The sequence below is a fragment of the Pinus tabuliformis genome, chromosome J (assembly GCF_031772625.1).
Source record: "Pinus tabuliformis cultivar Carrire ecotype Pingquan chromosome J, CPIR1, whole genome shotgun sequence".
Lineage (NCBI taxonomy): Eukaryota > Viridiplantae > Streptophyta > Pinopsida > Pinales > Pinaceae > Pinus > Pinus tabuliformis.
The window spans coordinates 333,618,859-333,639,514 of NC_142295.1; the positions used below are offsets into that span (position 1 = coordinate 333,618,859).

At 37.9% G+C, this 20,656-nt stretch overlaps 1 protein-coding gene across 1 annotated transcript in view; it reads left to right on the forward strand.

Moving 5' to 3' along the window:
* The window catches only part of LOC149227101 (putative LRR receptor-like serine/threonine-protein kinase At1g56140), a 197,468-nt gene that overhangs the window by 18,902 nt on the left and 157,910 nt on the right, over positions 1-20,656 (forward strand). Inside the window, exon 3 of the mRNA XM_089380406.1 lies at positions 2,053-2,348. Coding sequence (XP_089236532.1) covers positions 2,053-2,348 — 296 coding nt within the window. The remainder of the gene's footprint in view (positions 1-2,052; positions 2,349-20,656) is intronic.

Here is a 20,656-nt window from a genome sequence, read left to right on the forward strand (position 1 = left end):
TCACCATATGGCTTTCCAGATAAAGTCCAGTTACCAAAAAACCAATATTTTTTGGACAGTTATGGATGAGGGAGCTTCCACATGTGTAATGTCTATGTCATGTTGGAAGGACATTGGATCACCTTCAACTATTCCTTCACCAACTCTCTTGACAACATTTGATGGACATTCTCATAGGCCACACAGAATTATCCCGGCCTTTCCTATATGTGTTGGAGGAAAAGTCACTAATATTGAGGTGTAAATCGTTGATGCCAACCTAGATTACAACCTCCTCTTAAGAATGAATTGGATTTACGAGATGGATGCCATAGTTTAATCTTTATTTCACACCCTATGTTTTCCTCATGAGGGGAGAATTGTTAAAATTGATCAGTTAGATTATTCTCCAAGTGACTCCCACACAACTTTGGATTCTACCATTCCATTGGTGGATAATCCCTGTCAACCTATTGAGAATTTAGGAGTTGGGATATACTCTTCCTTAATGGGTATATTTGACCTTCCTCCTCCTAAAGCTAGAATCAATGCAATTTCATCCTCCAGGGAGCCTTCATGGAAAGAGTTCTTTCAAACTCATTATTTTTCAGACCCTTGGACCTTACCTTCATCTACGACCACATTAGATGGAGGGCAGGTTGGTGGAATGGAATTTTCCATGTCTGCAACAGAACTTAGCTATCAATCTATTGTTAACTCTACAGACAACCATCCTCCTCCTTTTTCACAGGAGGAGTTAGATGGTGATGTGGCTCCAGCTTTGACCCTTGACTCTACTTCTGCTCTGGAGATCTTAGATATCATTTTACCATTTGAAGAAGCAATTTTAGAGGCAATTATGGGTGTAGAATGACTGTGGGAAGATTTACATCATTGTTCATATTTTCTTCCTCCATTGCATGAAGTTGAATCCAGTTTCTCCAATCTACTTACTAGCGATGTTTGTACAGTTTAAAACCCTTTGGCTCTAGCACAATTATTTGTCGAAGGTAATATGTCGGTTATCTCAAAAACTGTACCTATAAACATCTCTAGGGATCCTAACGTTATAGAAAATGTCTTCATCGGAGCCAATTGTTCCCCTGAGGAGATTCAAAATTACACCGACCTCTTTAAAGAGTTTCGAGATGTGTTCACTTAGTCTTATGAGGAAATGCCTAGAATTGATCCATCTATAGTCCAACATGAGATCAAGACGTACGAAAACGCCAAACCTATTCGTCAGAAACTTCGACTGGTCAATCCTCGAAAAGTAACAACTATTAAAGCTAAAGTTGAAAAGCTACTTAAGGTGGGTTTCATATACCCCGTTCCTCTAAAGGAGTGGGTTTCCAATCTAGTCCTGATAGATAAAAAGCAAGGAACGATCCGAGTATGCATCGACTTTAGGGATTTGAATAAAGCTTGTCCAAAAGACAATTACCCCACGCACTTTATTGATCAAATTTTTGATAAATGTGCGGTTAATGAAACTTTTTCATTCATGGATAGATTCTCTGGTTACAATCAAATTACTATCCGTCTGGATGACCAGCACAAGAGAACTTTTATTTGTCCCTGGGACACGTTTGCATACAAGAATATGCCTTTTGGTCTTAAAAATACTGGAGCTACTTTTCAGCAATCCATGTCTTATGCTTTCCACGACATCAAACATGTTATCGAACAATACTTGAATGAATTAGATGCTCGTTCTTGAAATAAAATCGATCATTCGAGCCACCTTCGGTTAATTTTTGAGAGATGTTGTTTTTATAAAATCTGGTTGAATCTGAATAAGTGTTTTTTGCGATCACATCTAGTCAGTTGTTAGGATTCATTGTATTGATAGAAGGGATTGAAGTAGATCCTTTCAAGGTTGAGGCAATAATTTAGTTGCCTCCCCTATCTTCCATTCGTCAACTTCAAAGTCTCCAAGGAAAGGAAAATTTCTTGAGAAGATTTATAGAAAGTTACGCCGAGATTACCAAAGGATTTATGCGTTTTCTTAAGAAAGGAGTTCCATTTTTATGGGACGACTTTGTGCAATGATCTTTTGATGCCTTGAAGCAGGCATTGATCTCTACTCCATTGTTGAGTCCACCAGATTATGGCAGAGATTTCTTTTTGTATCTCGTTGCGGCAGAATCAACCATAGGTATGGTTTTGGTTCAGGAGGATGACACTTTCAGTGAGCATGTTATATACTACTTGAGTCGAGGCTTAGTAGGACCTGAGCTACGCTATTTTCCTATTGAGAAAGTGGCCTTGGCAGTGGTCCATGTTGTCCAGCAGCTTCGTCATTGTATTCTGCTACGCAAGACGTTCGTCTTAGTGGTTGCCAATCCTTTTCAGTTTGTCCTCAATAGGCAAGTTATTGGGGGCAAATATAATCGATGGATTTTTATTTTGAAAGAATTTGATCTCAAGTTTTTGTCAGCCAAGTCTAAGAAGTCATTGGTTTTTGTGGAATTAATTTCTGAGCTGCCTTGTGAGGAAGACATTGTTTATGAGAAAAATTTCCCCTATGAACATTTATTCCTCATTTCTTCACAAGATCCCTGGTATGGAGATATCATCATATATCTCCGGACTTCGAATTTCCCGCCTGCTTCCTTCAAGGATGAGCGTCAAAAATTACGTCACCTTGCCAAAAACTATGTTATCATTGGTGATACATTATATTGCAGAGGGGTTGATTCAATCCTTATGCGTTTTTTAACTTTGGAAGAAGCAGACTCTGTACTTAATGATTGCCATAGTGGAGCTTGTGGCAGTCATCTATCAGGGCTTGCTACAGCCCAAAAAATTTTGTGTGCCGACTACTTTTGGCCTTCAATTTTCAAAGATTGTATTGAAGTGGTCAAACGTTTCCACCCTTGTCAAATCTATACTCGAACAATATGCATGCATACAACTCCACTTTTTCCTGTTATCATTGTCGGTCCATTTACAAAGTGGGGCATTGACTTCACTACTTGTAATCCACCTTCGACGTCAAGTCACAAGTACATCATTGTGGTCGTAGACTACTTTATGAAGTGGGCTGAGGCCATGCCTACTTACAAAAATGATAGTGAAATAAAATCCTTGTTCCTCTTGAACCAGGTTATTTCACAATTTGGTATCCCGAGAGAGATTGTCACCGACCATGGTAGCCACTTCCAGAATCAACTAATGACCAAATTGGCTCTCAAGTTGGGCTTCCGGCAGGAGCATTCATCTCCATATTATCCTCAGGCCAATGGGCAAGTCGACGCTGTGAATAAGTCCCTTAAGACTATCCTGTAAAGGACAATTGACAAAAATCACTCTAATTGGCACATCATGTTGTACCCCACTCTCTGGGCATACCAAATCTCAGTAATAACTGCCACCAGTTTTACTCCTTTTCAATTAGTTTACGGGCTGGAATCTATTTTTCCTATCGAATGTGAAATTCTGCCCCTTAAGCTAGCTATAGAACTTCTTCCAGAGACGACTAGTCTCGAAGAATGCCTTGTTCATATGGAACATCTCGATGAGCAGTGTCGAGATGCAGCCATAATAAATGAGGCCCATAAGAAAAGTGTTAAAACTTAGTATGATAAAGTTGTCCGTCCTTGGGTCTTTTCTGAAGGCGACCTTGTCTTAGTCTATGACCAAGATAAAGATGCCCTGGGGGTAGGAAAATTCAAGTCTATGTGGTATGGTCCCTTTATAGTCAAACGAGTTTTGAGAAAAGGGGCTTATGAATAAGTTATTTTGAAGGGGACAAGTTGGCGCAACCCTGAAATGGGCTCTACCTTAAGAAGTATTTTGCTTAGGTTTCAGTCGAGCAATTGCTTGTTTTTATATATTGTATTTTTGTACATATTTGTTAGGTATTTTGTGACATCGACATTTTTTTATCTGCTTTGGTAGGTGTTGATGGATGATTTGATATATTTCGGATTCGCCGATGGTGCTAGTCGACACACTCAGAATCTTGCTTCCGTAGCTTGGGTGATTTATTATCCATTTGGCTAGTTGATGGTGTCAAGGGGAGTATGTATTGGTCCTGATTCAAATAACATTTCCGAATATACTGTCATTATTAATTTACTATCCGAAGCAATTTCTTATGGGATTGATTCGTTGGTAGTTTATCTTGACTCATAGCTAGTAGTGTCACAATTAAATAACATTTATCGGGTTCGTGATCCTTATTTATATCACCAATTTTTGAGAGTGAGAGTGTTGCAATGATAATTTGTTTATATTACATATGTTCACATTCCACGATCTGAGAATTCATTAGCAAACTCTATTGCTAATCAAGCATTAGATTGGCATATTAATCATTCATCAAATTAAACAAACATAAAAAATTTGAATCTATATATAATATATATATCGATATATATATATATATATATATATATATATATATATATATATATATATATATATATATATATATATATATATATATATATATATATATATATATCATAAAATTGCTTGTGTATAGATAAAGTGTTCAAAAAATAATATACAAAATTGGGACAAAATGCCCTCAAAATTTGGGTTCATGCCCATAATCATGTCCAGCCTGTCTATCGACCCAGCTCAGGATGAGCGGCTAAAAATTTAACTACTGCATTGGCTACACACCAAAGTATGCAGACCCAGTCCCATGGTACCCCTACCATGCAGAGTTGCATCTCCTCAGGTAGATCCTCTATGGCTATCATAGGTACCTGGTGAGTCAGTCTCACCAAGTTTCTCTGAGCTACATATAGGACTCTCTATGTCTCAGCTGCTACCTCTTCGGCACCTCTTATGCAACGCCTGTGCATTGGAAATCCATCTGGCCTTACTGGACCCACATCTGGAACACGATAATTTTTTTCAATATTTTTTTTCATCAAAATATTTGTAAGTTCATTTCATATTTAAAAAAGAAAGAAAAAAATCTTAAAAATTTACAAAAACTTAAAAAATTGTTACATATGTCTCCCCATGTTGCATTTTGTGGCAACACCAAGTCTGGATCTCCTCGAAAATCCATACCAGAATACGGGTAGTCGTCGACAACGATGATCTGTTGGTCCCACTAAGCACGTCCCCGCCTCCAAGGTGTTTCCTCAAGTCAACCCATCTACCCATCCAAGGATCTTGAGGGCTGCCAATGGAGACAAATACTTTGGAATGTAGCCCAGGTACCTTCTTGAAGAAGAATGAGCATAAGATAGTCCCATATCCAAAGTTCTTTGTCTGACCCTTTTGAATAGAGGTCAATTGACTCTTCATGTTGATCAGAAGAGGCGTGAACCAGTTGAAAACCGTGGTAAGGAATTCCACTGCCAGGCTCATGGACACTCATGAAGCCTAATGCAGTGAAGCTAATCCATTTACTCTATCAATGGTAAATAGCAGAATCCTCAGAGATAAGCTTTCCATGTGTTTGAATGGAATCTGACTTCCAATCTTTCTACGTGTCTAGGACAACATATATGTACATAGTCTTCTACTGAAAGACTACCTCCTATCCTTCTAGTCGAATGCACAACCTCCCCTCTTCGAGAGAGACCTGTAATAAAGTATATGTCTTCAACCTCAATCCGTAAACGCATCTGATCTATCATGAACGCATCATCCTTTGCACTCCAGTAGTGGATCGGCAGTTTGAGCAGGCATGTGTTGGCTTTCATGTTGGGAATCTTGAAAAATTTCAATAAGCCACACCCTCTCAATGTGTCTAGTGCATGTTGGTCATTCATTACCTCATTATCAATTGTGGTATTCTCTCTCTCTCTCCATGTGATGGTCATCTTGAAAAAAATTTGAGTTTCAACCGTTAGGTTTTGTGTTTGAACTTTAACTCACGTTCATGCGGGTTCCCTTTACACACAGTCATGTGTAGGCCCGTCGCATATGCGGGTTGATCATATCCAAACCATGTGTATGCAGAGTTGGATTTTTTGTCATAAATTCCCACAGTCAAAAATTGATGAAAACTTCTAAAAACTATCACAAAACATTGCAAGCTTGATTTGAGGGTTACCTAATAACTTTGGTGTGATTTGAACGGTCCAATTATTCCGAGGCAAGTTTGCTCCTTTTTCATCCATAGCTCTTTGCTCCAAACAGAAATAAAAAAATTGTGAATCTAAAAGTCATTATATAACTTTGAAATTGCAAAATATTTTTTCAAAAATTGATTTTTGTCTCATGTATTTTTTGACCTGTGGGCTTGGATTTTCGAGAATGGGTTATTTTTCAGGATATTTTGGAGACTTCTTTGAGATGTTATTTCACTCCCATGATAGCTGACCCGTCATGGCAGGTATCGTTCACTCACTGGCATATAGGTTAGGGAAAGACATTTTTTTCATTGCATTTTGCATACTAGCCTCCGTTCAGTGATACATTAGAAATAGGGTCGACCCCATCATGTCTTGGATCACAAACCATGTTCACTCACTGAATTTTAAATCATGATGTGATGGTAAAGCTATCCCTTACATGGAAATCATAGTTAGAACCTCACTAACATTGGTTGCCCATGTTGCTATACTGAGTAGGCTTGGGAGTCCTCTTTAGTCCCGCCATAACTTGTGCATTGAAGACACATTCTCCTTTCTTCTACACTGATTTATGGTGTTATACCCTAGAGGCTCCTTTGTGTTGAGTTGTACTGCTGCATTGCATTTTGACTATTTGCACCCTTTGGCCTTGAGCCGACTTCACTTGGACTCGTTTTTAAGCCACTTATTTGACCATGTCTTCTGCAAAATCGACCATGCAATCACTTAGCTTCCGCAACTTGACGCATCCTTTGACCCATGGAAGGAACATCCATTTGAGTGTCCTTGACCAGTTTTGCCTCCTTGCATTGAGCATATGAATGTTCCCATCCCAAGAACCAGATCATCTGCTTCTCTGACACATTCTTTTCACTGTACTATAGCATTCTTTTATTCTTTTTCCAGCTTAAAGAAAAAGACAAAAAAATTATATATTCCAAAAGAGCAGGTGCGGGACAACATTTCCATATTTTGTTGGCAACTAGAGTTAGTCGTGTCGCCCTTGAACAAAGCAATCAAAATAAAGTCTCTCCTCCATTTTGGGCAGGATTTAGTTTGACTTAGGTATGCCTTAACCTTTTTATTGAGTCAGTACTCCTCCGATTGGTTACCTCTTCCAATGATATGGAGAGTTTGCTCATACCTCCTGCATGACGAACTTATACAGAGTTATCATATGCTACCATATAGTCATCAATGAGTCATGCTTTTGTTCAAGGGAAGTAAGCCTGAGTCGGTCTCTTTGTGGTGTCCCTTGACCTATTTTTCAGTCGACCATCCCTGGTTGTTAGTGTCATGTTTGTCATCACATCAGTTATATTAGTCCTTTTCTCATGACAGTTTGAGAAGGTCTCCATTGACTTCTTGCTGGTGGGTCTTGTCCTTATCGGCGATGACATATTTCTCTGAGCGCAGGCTTAAAGCTGCACCCTGGCCCTATTTTTATTATTGATAGCTCACCTTGTGCTCAACATCGATCAGTATTATGGGTTTTTGACTAAGTGGTTTCCCTTGTGTCCGACATCAGCTTTCATTATCACACATTGGGATTTGTGCAGTGCCTTTGTTTCCATTTGACCCTATTGGTGGATTCCTCGCCTCTGTGTCAGCTTTCATTATTGGTTGGTTCAGAGGGTTTCTATCCTACGCTAGCTACATCTTGTGTATGGCGAAAATGTGCTTCGGTTGGGTTACTACATCTTTTTCGTCTGATTCCTTCCACATTATTGGCCTGCAGGTTACAGTCGCGCTAGATTGATGAAGGATGCCTTAATGCCTTCCTTTTAGTGGATATTTTCCTATCGACTACGGCTCATTTTCTCTGGGACAAAGATCTAGAGTCCATTTGGTAGTACCTTGGGGTTTGTGGTCATCAGTGGCAGATTCCTTCGCTATCGATAGTGGGAAACCATCATTGTCCCCTAAGTGATAGATTCTTCCAGGTGTTTGACTTCAGCTCATTCATTTGCACTTGTTAGATTGTATTGGGTACGTTGACTCTCATTATCATTATTGGTGAGAAGTCTCACATTTGTTAACGGTATACATCAATGATCGGTAATCAAACGATTTCTCACATGATCGACCTCAGATCATTTATTCTCATTGTGTAGAAATGTACTGCGGCGGTTGGTGAAGACCTCGGGTTGCATCAACATGTTTTTGTTTCACTTGTCAGTTGCTCCTGTTACTGCTAGTTGACACCATCCACCGTATATGTTGCAGTTCTTCACAGCGACATCTTATATGCTAGCATTCGAGTTGCGATGTAGTATCATTTTATTCCATCATGTTCATTTGGTACTATTGGGATCAATTTTTGACTTCAGTGAGCAACTTCATTGATCATCTTCTTATATGTGATATTCAGACATGTACTTTTTGATCACGATTAGATGATCCATTATCTACTTTTAGTTGTTTTTACTTGTATACATATTGGATCTGCTTGTACTTGATATGCGGACATGACTTACTTTCTCTGAGCATGGGTATGCCCGCCTTAGACAAAAATTTATTTCTGATCCCTTTTGATGGCTTGGCAGGCTGAATTTTGGTGAAGTCCTTCTCAGTATCGGCAGGGTTCTTTCCATATACTTAATACATTTCGGCCATCATGTACCCCTTCTGACCTCATATATTAGGGGGCATTTGTTATAGCACCATTTACCACCCTTGGTATTTGTGATGCTTGGTTTATGGCCTAGGGAAACCCCTCCTTCCAAACTTGGTCAAAATATTTTAAAATCAGTGTTTTATTCCCTGTATGCTACTTTTCCCTGAGATAAAAGCATGTACACATGGGTTAGTTAATACCCAACCCGCGAATATGTGTTAAAATACATAAAAAAATTAAATTTCCTTAATTATGGGCGGAGTTCATGGGTTTTACCTGTTGATTACCTCCTATTTCCCGTGGCCGAACTGTTTCCCAACTGAAAAACTAATTGGGAGAAGTATAAATAGACTTCTATGGGAAGGTCTTAAGGAGGAGAAGAGATAGAGTTATTATACTGAGATTATCCTTGACTGAGTCTGAAGTATCCCTGTGCTTCATGCACTTCCCCAAGTTTCAGGAAACCCTTGTTTCCTTGATTATAGATATTCTCTCCCTTGCTTGAGATATCATGGTATTGGTTATGGAAGTAGGCTGTTGAAGACTGGGACTGGACAGATCTAGAGGACGGTTCCACTTGGAGCCAGAAGAAGAAGACTCAAGTGAATTATCTCCGTGTTAATTATAGCTTTCTACAATAAAAAGAAGCGTTGTCTTGTTTCCGAGATTAACTGTGTTTATGCATTAGATAGTGTTTTAATTCATATATGAATGTTATTTTGATGTATGACTAATCATTTTCTTATATGATAAAAAGTTAGTTTCATTAAAATTCTTTACCTTTGTACTGCTATGTGTGTTCGAATTGAATGATTTTCAGGTTTGAAGGACAATGGGAGTTGCAGAGGGTTTGAACCTTACGAGATCTACCCAAATGAAGGACATCCAGGTATGGTCACTCTCACATAGTTTGTTTATATAATAATTTTTCCTGAGTTGTATGAGTGTTTCTTACTGTAGTTTGCTCCTGCTCTATTGGGGTTCCAACCCAAAGCCCTAGGGTACTTATTCCCGTAACAATTATCAAACTCTACTTTCCTTTTTTCTTGATAAGTTGATCTTAACTATTCAAATTTACTATTCTAGAATATCTACAGCTTTTAGTAGAGGTCTTCAATTTTTAGAGAATCTCAATGTTTACCTTAACTGCCAAATTTTCCACTTAATTGTCTATTCTGCTAAAGTGGTTTCCAACTTGTTCATGCCTTCATTATTAAGCTTTTAGCATTCTGCTATTATGTTTGGCATAACTTCCAAACTCCATGTCATTGATTTGTTCATGCAAAATATGGTGAATAATGAAAAATATTAAGGTTGTTGACTTATCCATGCTGCTAAATTCTCCGCAGGCTCTTGGTCACTCACCAACTACAAACTTGTATCATATATGTACCTCATTCTCCATGAGCCAATTTATTATGAAAAATACTGGGGGGGTGGTGAATCAATATTTTTAAACTACTTAACCTTTTCTTTTCTTATTCATATTTCTGTATGCTACTATTATGAATTAAACCTGTGCATGTACATGATTGTGATGAAGACAAGTAGCATATATCCAGTTAACTAACTTTTCAATTAATTCATCATCTATTTAACTTGAACTAGTGTATAAATACTTCATTAGACGTTAACTAAACTATAACCATGTGTAGTAAAAACAAAATAAACCATCACACATAAGAAACACATCAACGCTTACGACTAAAAGTATTTTTAGGTGTAAAGACAATGTGGGAGAATATCATTGATTTTGTCATCTCTGTCTTCTTATTTTATTATAAAGAGAAATTTGTTATAATCTTGTACTAGTGCAAACTCATAGTAGTACGCAAGAACCCACCTGTAAAAGGATACAACCCTCTCTTTTTCTCTAGATTCTACTGGAAGGGAGCTACAACCCCCTTATCCTCAGTTCTTTGTGGATCAATTTTTAGAATATTTCAAACTGGATCCATTCCAAATATCAGATAAAAATACTAAAATCAACACTGTGTCAAGTCACTGAACCAACTGTATCACCAAATCAAATAATGAAATAACTTATTCGAACAACCAAACCAAATTATATCATTGTATACCCATTCATTAGAATACTAGAATACATGTTGTTCATCACAGAAAATAAATCCTGTCACTCCAAACCCAGATTAAACACATGTAAGAATAGATACACTACTATTCAAAAGCATACCTATGTATATACACACTCTCCCTTAGGATGACCTATGTACAGATCTGAAAACACAAAACTATGAATCTGAATTATTGCACTATTGAACAATTACTGAAACACATACAGGCCCTATCATAGATCTCTGAAATACATATAGATCATCACATAGAAGCATCATTACTAATCATCAATTCAACCCAACCAACACTATTAAGCACAACTTATCACGAAACTATTCATTGACAGACAAAAACAAATATAAACAAATTAATATTTATCATCAACTCATACTGCAAAATGCTAGTAGATGTACATGACACTTATAAAACATTTCCTTGTATGTACACACCTTTCATACTTGACACCCACATATAGATCCGTCCATATTGCAAAATATATGCACGGCTACCTAGAAGTACATTTGCATATGTATGCGACCTTTCTGAAGAAACCCTGTGTACAAATATATAATTATTGACTCAAACCTTCGTTGCACAAGAAAACACATGTCAAACCAGAATCTCAGCATACACCATAATAGATACACATCATAACATCATTGTTACAGATTTATCAAACCATAAGCATATTATTCAATATGTAGTCATTTTAGATCTAATAGATCTGACACATCATCATACTCCTTGGTGCACACTTATTTCATATCAAACCAATCATCAATAACCCAATACTTGCACACGCAAAACTTTGATCTCCATCTCCTTATATAGCTTAGGCATTAACCAATACCTTGGGTCAAACCCTTAGTAATGCTAATTGTATTCTCTTACGAGATCAAATCTCTGTTGTTGCGCTCATCACTATGGGGAAATACCATGGTAAATAGCCATGGTGTAGAGATTGTACACGACTTGTATTTACCATACCTACATATGTACGTGAACTTTGTTCAAATGACCCACGTATACTTCTTAAAACATTGCCTTTATCCTTCCATTGTCTTTGAATTGATATTCCTTTGTCCAATCTCTCTATCACATCTGTACTAGCCTGTATACCCATTTTTCTACCATCAAGGACAACACATGAGTGATAATGCCAACAATATCCCCATTTGGACTTGATAGCAACTACTTTACTATTTGGTCACCACCACCTGTAGATACCTGTAATCGCATCTATAGATATACCAAGCTTCTCTCCCAAGTCACCAAGCATTCCCAAACACTAATATTCTCTCTCCCAAGTCACCAAGAATTACCAAACAACAATCTTCTCTCTCCCTTTGACATCAAGGGAAAATGGTTGGCCAATGTTGAATGAAGGCTTCTCTCCCTTTGTTGACATGAGAATGAATATGAACACTGAATACTGACCATGCTCCCCCTGAACACAGACTGAATTTTCTGAAGATATATAAAGAAGTACATGACTCTATGACTCAAGAAAACATGAAATTTCCTATCACCAATGACTCATGCTTACATTGATCACCCGACATAGTGGGGTTATATATTTGACACAACATTAAATTACATGCAAAAAATGATAGGATTATATGGCTTGACCACAATAGTCCCTACATGACTAAATTTTACAATGATTTATAACATAGTTCTTTACATGATGTTTGTATAAGGAGACATATATGACATTTATAACCATGAACAAGGACCTTAATAAGACCATGATAGTCATCATCATCCATCATACATGACATAGGATTTGTACAATAATCATCTGATAGCAATAACATGAACATCATTATGCAAATAAAATCTCAAGAAGTCATAAGGCCAAAAATGCACTAGTAGAAGTGTAGTAAGCTCTCCCCCTGAACCTATACCATCTGTTCACTATAAGGTGTGATCACACTCTATTCAGCTATCATTAATATTATCCAAGTAACTTGATCAACTATTAAAGCAGTAATGCCATATTGTAGTGACCATCATAAGAAATCATCACTTCAAGAATTATTTGGTCAAAAAAATATTGTAACATGTCAACATCGGAAGCAGGAGCCAAAGAACCACTGACTAAATATACCATCACCTTTCCTTCAATATGTCCATTGTTTGTTCTTCATAGGGAAACATACCCTATTGTCAAATACCAAACTCACGTATATACGCGATTATCCTTCATGTGATCCGCGTACATAAAGTAAATTGTAGTAATTTCAGACTCATCTCCCCCTGAACATGAGAGATCTGTCAAAATAATTAACAAAGTGATGAAGCACAGACCACTGATAGTTTCTATCTGAGATATTCAAAGGAATCATGTGGAAGTGGTTTAGTAAATATGTCTACAACTTGTTCCTTCGATGAAACATATTCTAGTTTGACCTTTTGTTCAAGCACCTGTTCTCTCAGAAAGTGATATTTGATTGGAATATGCTTTCTTTTTTAGTGCATGAAATCATTTTTAGAAATACTTATGGCACTAGTCTTATCACAAAAGATAGGTATAGGTTGAGGAAAGGGGATTTGAATATCTTGATATATTTGCATCATCCATAGAAGTTGAGTACAACAATATGTGGCATTAGCATATTCTACCTCAGCAGTAGATAAAGCAATCAAGCCTTGTTTTTTGCTGAACCATGATACCAACATAGGTCCCAAATAGAATGCTACTCCACTAGTACTCTTTGGGATACCATCACCAACCCAATTTTCGTCTGTGTAAGCATGAAGATAAAAACTAACATATTTGGGATACCATAGACCATAATCTTGAGTTCCTTGCAAGTACTTGAATATTACCTTGACTCCATGGACATGAGTTTCTTTAGGACTTGCTTGAAACCGTCTTATAATCCCAACTACATGCATGATGTCTGGTCTTGTGGATGTAGGGTAAAGAAAGCTCCCGATCATAGATCTGTATTTTGGTTCATTTACTAAGGGAGAATCATCATGTGAACTGAGGTTACATCGTGTTACCATTAGTGTGCATACAAGCTTGCAGTCTTCCATTCCATATTTCTTCAAAATATTCTTGAGGTACTTAGTATGTGAGAGAAAGATATCATTCTTTGCTTAATGAACTTGAAGAACAAGAAAGCATGTTAGGTCACCAAGTAAGGACATTTCAAATTCTTGTTGCTTGATTGAGGAAAATCTTTTACTCACGTATTCTTCATTGCTTCCAAATACGATCTCATGTACATAAACAACAACTATTGTAAGTTTACCATCATCCATATTTGTATATAGATTTCTATCTGCAGACCCCTCAGTGAAACCTTATTGTTGAATATACTTGTCAAGGTGATAATATCATGAATGAGGAGCTTCTTTTAGCACATATAATTCCTTCTTGAGTTTTCAAGCAAGATTTTTATCATTTCCTAGAATGAACCATTCAGGTAGTTCAATATAAACTTCTTCTTCTAGGTCCCCATTCAGAAATGTAGAATTAAAATCCATTTGATATACTTTAAAGTTATGAATGCTTGAAAATGCAAGGATCATTATTATGGCTTCAAGTTTGGCTACAAGTGAAAATGTTTCTTCAAAGTCTCTTCCTTCTTGTTGCACATAGACTTTCCATATAAGGCTTGCTCTATTTCTAATTACCTCTCCATTTTCATTTAGTTTATTTTTTAATACCCATTTTGTCCCAATAACATTTTTATCATGAGGTCTTAGTACTAATTCCCATGTATGGTTCTTTTCTATTTGGTCAAGTTCTTCATCCATAGCCTTAACCCAACATTCATCTTTGCTAGGTTGGTTTACTTTTTGTCGTTCAATTGTGGATCGTAAGGTTGTTGGAATTATGATACAAGTTTTGTCCTTGATGGAAACTCACTCACACGTCAGTTCAATTTTGATGAAAGGCAAATCACAGTGTAACAGGTCTATTGAGATGTAACAGGGCATTGGTACAGAAGAATATGTAAATGGAAAAGGTCTACTGATCAGAATAAAGAAGTTGAAGGAAATGGATGGTGTAAATAAGTTTAAGATGTGTACGCTAGTTCACTTAGTCAAAACAACATATACACGCTGGTTCACAGAACAAAAAGAGTGTATACTTATACATGCACTTTCACAAGAAGAAAAGCATGTATATGTTGGAAAATCAAGGAAATTCAAGAGTAAACAATCCCAGGGGTCAAATACCATGATATTAGCCCACAATATTGAGCAGAGTAATGACTATTTGATCTCATCTGATGCAGGAGCATTTGAGCACTCTTAATCAAATTCAAAATCCAAAGCTATGGAGGAGGAGACGTGGACAACCATTGTAAATAGGGCAAATTCTGTTAAAACAAAGCTGATTTAATGGAATTGATAAGTCTCTAGAAGACTTAATTTAATGTAATTATTTGCCATGTATGTGTAGAGAGATTTAGGGGATTTGATTGAGCAATTGTGGGAGGAGATTGTGGATCTTAGATGATCCACGACTTTGTAATTTTCTCTACAAAGGGTTTGTGTTGTGTGACAGAGAAACAGAAAGTGATATAGAGAGTCAGAAAAAAAAACTGTGAAAATAGAGTGTGGGTTCAATGTAGTCGAGAGGGGAAAGTATGACTAAGGCTGAAATGTCTTAGATTGTAACTATTCTGTGTAATATAAAAGTGTGCTTTGTGTTGAAATTGTGTGTCTGTGTGTTGCTTCATAAATAGTCTGAATATTCCATGTTGCAGGATTGATCGACCATCGATCACTGTAAGGATCGATGGCGATCCAAGGTTAAGCAAGTTATTGTTGTATGGTGTGTCATGAGAATAGAGGTGGCAGAGCAGAACTGTTGTTTTAAAACAGATTCCATTGACAAAAGATCAAACGCAGAGAAGGACCATCGGATCGTACAGATCGACGAAGAGTAATCGCGGAAGGTGAGGAATCACCAGAAGTTGATCTGGATCGTCAGATCAATAGATTTGTTAGATCGACAATTATCGAATGGGTAAAATGAGTGAGCGTTAATATGCGAGAAAGGTAGTTTCATAACAGGAAATGGTTTATGACACGAGCTCTAAGTGGTAAGTGGTAATTCGGGGTGGTCAACCGATTCCATTTATCAGTCGACACGTAGCACGCCGCAGGAGAGAAGAAACTTCTTTATTGGGTGGGTAATCCTCGTGTAAGTGGCTCATGCGATATGGCTATTAACTGTTGGATCAGAGATAGTTGATTGAATGGTGGAGATTGAGTGGACTATTTGGTTATCAGGCTAAGCGTAAACTATCAGATTGGATAGCAGATTAACGACAGAGATTGAAGTTGATAAGGCTTGGGAAAGAGCTGACCCGACGAATTATGATCAGGAGTTTGATTTCTTTTGAAGTCTAGTCTTTAGCATCCAAAGTGGGACCGACGTCCATTGTTGGGTTTCCATGCATTTTTGCTGTTTGTTAATTTCTGGGTTTTAGGGGAAGTATGCCATTCAAACACTTCTGCTTTGTATAGGTGGGCCATAACCCATAGGTGCACGTAAGGATATTATGAAATGAAAATGAAATTGCCTCACCACATTTTTCCTTTTCATCAAGTGGTATCAGAGTAGGGAAAGGTTTCCTGCAAGAAGAAATAAGACTTTCTGTGTGGAAAAAGGAGGTACAGTTATGTTGAAGACTAGAGAGTTTATGATCTTTGCACTGTCGATAGCGACAGCAGAAAGTGAGAAAACTTGTAGCAGCCTAGAGCATGGAGTGCTCATATGGTTCCATAGGAAAGAGAAACAGAGAGATGCCAAAGGACTAAGCTTAGAGGAGAAAGCTTGGTGAGGTATCATGTAGCAGAGAAGACTGTTATTGCAGAGGTTTTGTTTGCAGCTCACAGAAAGATCATGAAGGTAGTTCCACTGAGGAAGTGGGTAGAATTGCTATGGGATTAAGGAGAAGCATATGACCAGGAGGTCATAAATTTTTGTGCCTAGGGAGTCTGACGTAGGAGCATCCGAGCACTCTTAATCAAATTCAAAATCCAAAGCTATGGAGGAGGAGACGTGGACAACCATTGTAAAAGGGGAAAATTCTATTAAAACAAAGCTGATTTAATGGAATTGATAAGTGTAGAGATATTTAGGGTATTTGATTGAGCGATTATGGGAGGAGATCGTGGATATTAGATGATCCACGACTTTGTAATTTTCTCTATAAAGAGCCTGTGTTGTGCGACAGAGAAACATAGAGTGATATAGAGAGACATAAAAAAACTGTGAAAACAGAGTGTGGGTTCAATGTAGTTGAGAGGGGAAAGTATGACTAAGGCTGAAATGCCTTAGATTGTAACTATTTTGTATAATATAAAAGTGTTCTTTGTGTTGAAATTGTGCGTCTGTGTGTTGTTTCATAAATATTCTTAATATTTCATGTTGCAAGTTTGATCGACCATTGATCACTGTAAGGATCCGTGGCGATCCAAGGTCAAGCGTGTTATTGTTGTATGGTGTGTCATGAGAATAGAGGTGGCAGAGCGGAGCTGTGTTTTAAAAAAAATTCCATTGACAAATTATCAAACACAGAGAAGAATCGTCGGATCGTACAAATCAATGGACAGTAATGGAGGAAGGTGAGGAATCACCGGAAGTTGATCTGGATCGTCAGATCAACAGATCCATTAGATTGACGGTTATTGCATGGGTAAAATGCATGAGTGTTAATGCGTGATAAAATTAGTTTCATAACAAGAAATGGTTTATCACGCGGGCTCTAAGTGGTAAGTGGTAATTTAGGGTGGTCAACTGATTCCATTTATCAATTGACACGTAGCATGCCTCAGGAGAGAGGAAACCGATTTATTGGGCGGGTAATCCTCGTGCAAGTGGCTCATGCGATATGGCTATTAACCGTTGGATTGGAGGTAGTTGATTGAATGGTGGAGATCAAGCACTGTTTGGTGATCAGGCTAAGTGTAAACCATCGGATTGGGTAGCAGATTAACAACGGAGATTGAAGCCGATTGTAGATTTTAACCCCATACAGAAATTACGTGCATACGAATTGTAAAACACATAAAATAAACAATGCAAGAGCATAACACATAAAACACATATGCACAGAGATTTTCCCCTGGATCCAAAAACCGGGACTACCATCTTGATTTTTTATTATGTTCCTTTCAATGTTACAATACATATTTATACATGCTGAAGCATCCAATACCATGGACTGAAAACCATCGCGTCCAAAACCATGGATTGAAAACCATCACATCCAAAAACATGTGCGAAAATCATGGACAAAACCATAGGTGGGTCTGCCCAACCTAACATAGGGTTCAAAACCAAAAATTTTCGGGGTGCTACCCTGGACCCCATAAAGTGGGGTTACAGGTACCCCTCAAACCCCCTATTAACTACATGGAAAGAATATAACACAACCCAACATTCTCTCACTTGGCTTTTTCTTTCCACAGTGGGCCACAAGAGAGCTTAGTCATTTTTCCAGCCCTGAAATGCCCATTGTCTCTCTACACCAAGAGAAATTCTCAGAGCTCATAGATCTTTTCAATGCATCTACAGTATTCTTCAAAGTGTCCACCTTTACTAGCAACACCTTTTTGTCTTCTATCATATCCCTCACAAAGTGATACTGAACATCAATGTGCTTTGTCTTTGAATGATATGCAGGGTTCTTTGCCAAGAAAATTGCACTTTGGATGTCACAGTCTATCCTTATAGCTTCCTATACTAACCCCATACTTGAACACAATCTCTACAACCAAACTGCTTCCTTGCTTGCATGAGTGGCTGCCATGTATTTTGCCTCTGTAGTTGATAGTGCCACTACAGATTGTTTCTTACTCATCCAACTGACTGCACCTCCAAATAGGTTAAACACATACCCACTTGTAGATCTTCTCTGATCCAAATCTCTAGCCCAGTCTGCATCAACAAAGCCACGAATATCCAACACTCTATCCAATCCTGGTCTTCCTTGGTAGCACAAACCATAATCACTAGTGCCACACAAATACCTGAAAACCCACTTTACTGTTGTCCAATGCTTCTTTCCTAGTTTTGACATAAACCTGCTCAATACTCCCACTGCATGTGCAATGTCTGGTCTAGTACAGACCATTGCATACATCAGGCTACCGACTGCACTTGCATATGGAACACGGGACATGTCCTCTTCCTCTTCTTGTGTCTTAGGACACTGTTCAACAGATAAACTCACATCTATAGGAATAGGAACCTTCACCGTTACTATCCTGCATATTAAACCTCTACAATATGTCTCGACATACTTCCTCTGGTTAAACCAGAGCTTCCTCTTTGCTCGATCTCTTTTAAATTCCATGCCAAAAATATAGTTTGCAGCACAAGATCCTTCATGTCGAATTTGGAGGAGAAATGGGTCTTCAAATCCTGGATAATTTCTTTGTCATTTCAAACCAGCAACAATCATCCACATACAAGACCAGATAAAAACATGTTCCCCAATTAATTTAGAATACACATAGTGATTTTCTTTGCTTTCTGGTGAAGCCAAGTCCCCCGTATAAATGTATCAAATTTCTGATACCACATCCTTGGTGACTGTTTTAACCCATACAGAGACTTCTTTAACTTGCATACTAGTTCTTTCTTACCCTTCACTGCAAAGCCTTCAGGTCGCTTCATGTAGATCTCCTCTTCTAGATCCCCATGAAGAAATTTTGTCTTCACATCCATCTGTTCTACCTCAAAATCAAGAGTAGCAGCAATAGATAAAAGTAATCTAATAGAAGTTACCTTGGCAACAGGAGAAAAAATATCACCAAAATCAATTCCCGGCACCCGGGAATAACTTTTTGCCACCAATCAAGCTTTGTATTTCTTGACTTTTCCTTTTGCATTTGTCTTCTTTTTGAACACCCATTTGCTGCCAATGGGTTTCCTTCCAGTTGGAAACTCCACCAGATCCCAAGCCTCATTTTTGTGCAAAGATGCCATTTCATCAACCATGGCCTCTTTCTAGAGTTTTGCATCCTCTGAATCCACTGCTTCCTTTAGCTCAAACTTTATCTTCTCAGGTTCCTTTGGTTGGACTTCATGATTAATAACATCTTTCACCTCTCTGAACACCACATATCGACTCTACACAACCTTCCTTGTTACTGGGTTCCAAAGCTTATAACCCTTTAAACCATCCTTATACCCAATAAAGATGCACTTTTCAGATTTACTATGCAACTTGGTTTATTTCTCCTTTGGAACATGTACATATGAATCACATCCAAATACCCTTAGATGTGAAAGAGAGGGTTTCCTATCAGTCCATACCTCCTGTGGAGTCTTATCCTCCAACTCTGATGAAGGTGACCTGTTGACCCGGTAACATGCAGTATCCACCGCCTCTACCTAGAATTCCTATCCTAACCCGGCACCACTAAGCATGCTTCTTGCCCTTTCCATCAACGTCTTGTTCATTCTTTTTGCAACTCCATTTTGCTAAGCTGTATATGGATTAGTCTCCTGCCGTGATATACCACACTTCTTACAAAATTCTTCAAATTCCTTGCTACAAAACTCTCCACCATTATCTATCCTCAACACCTTTATCTTCTTCTCTGTCTGATTTTCCACGAGAACCTTAAATTCTTTAAACCTGTCAAAGACTTCAGATTTCTTCTTAAGGAAGTATATCCATGTATTCCTTGAGAAGTCATCTAAAGATGATACATAGTACACAGACTTACCTAGTGATGGAACATTCACAGGTCCAAAGACATCACTGTGCACAAGCTCTAATATCTGTTTCGACCTCTTACCACCAGAGGGGAAACTCACTCGATTCTGCTTTCCATATACACAATTTTCATAGAAATCAAAATATAGAGAGCTATTACTCATACCTTCTACCATACCTTTACCATGAAGTATTCGAAGGCCCTTCTCTCCAATATGTCCAAGCCTTTG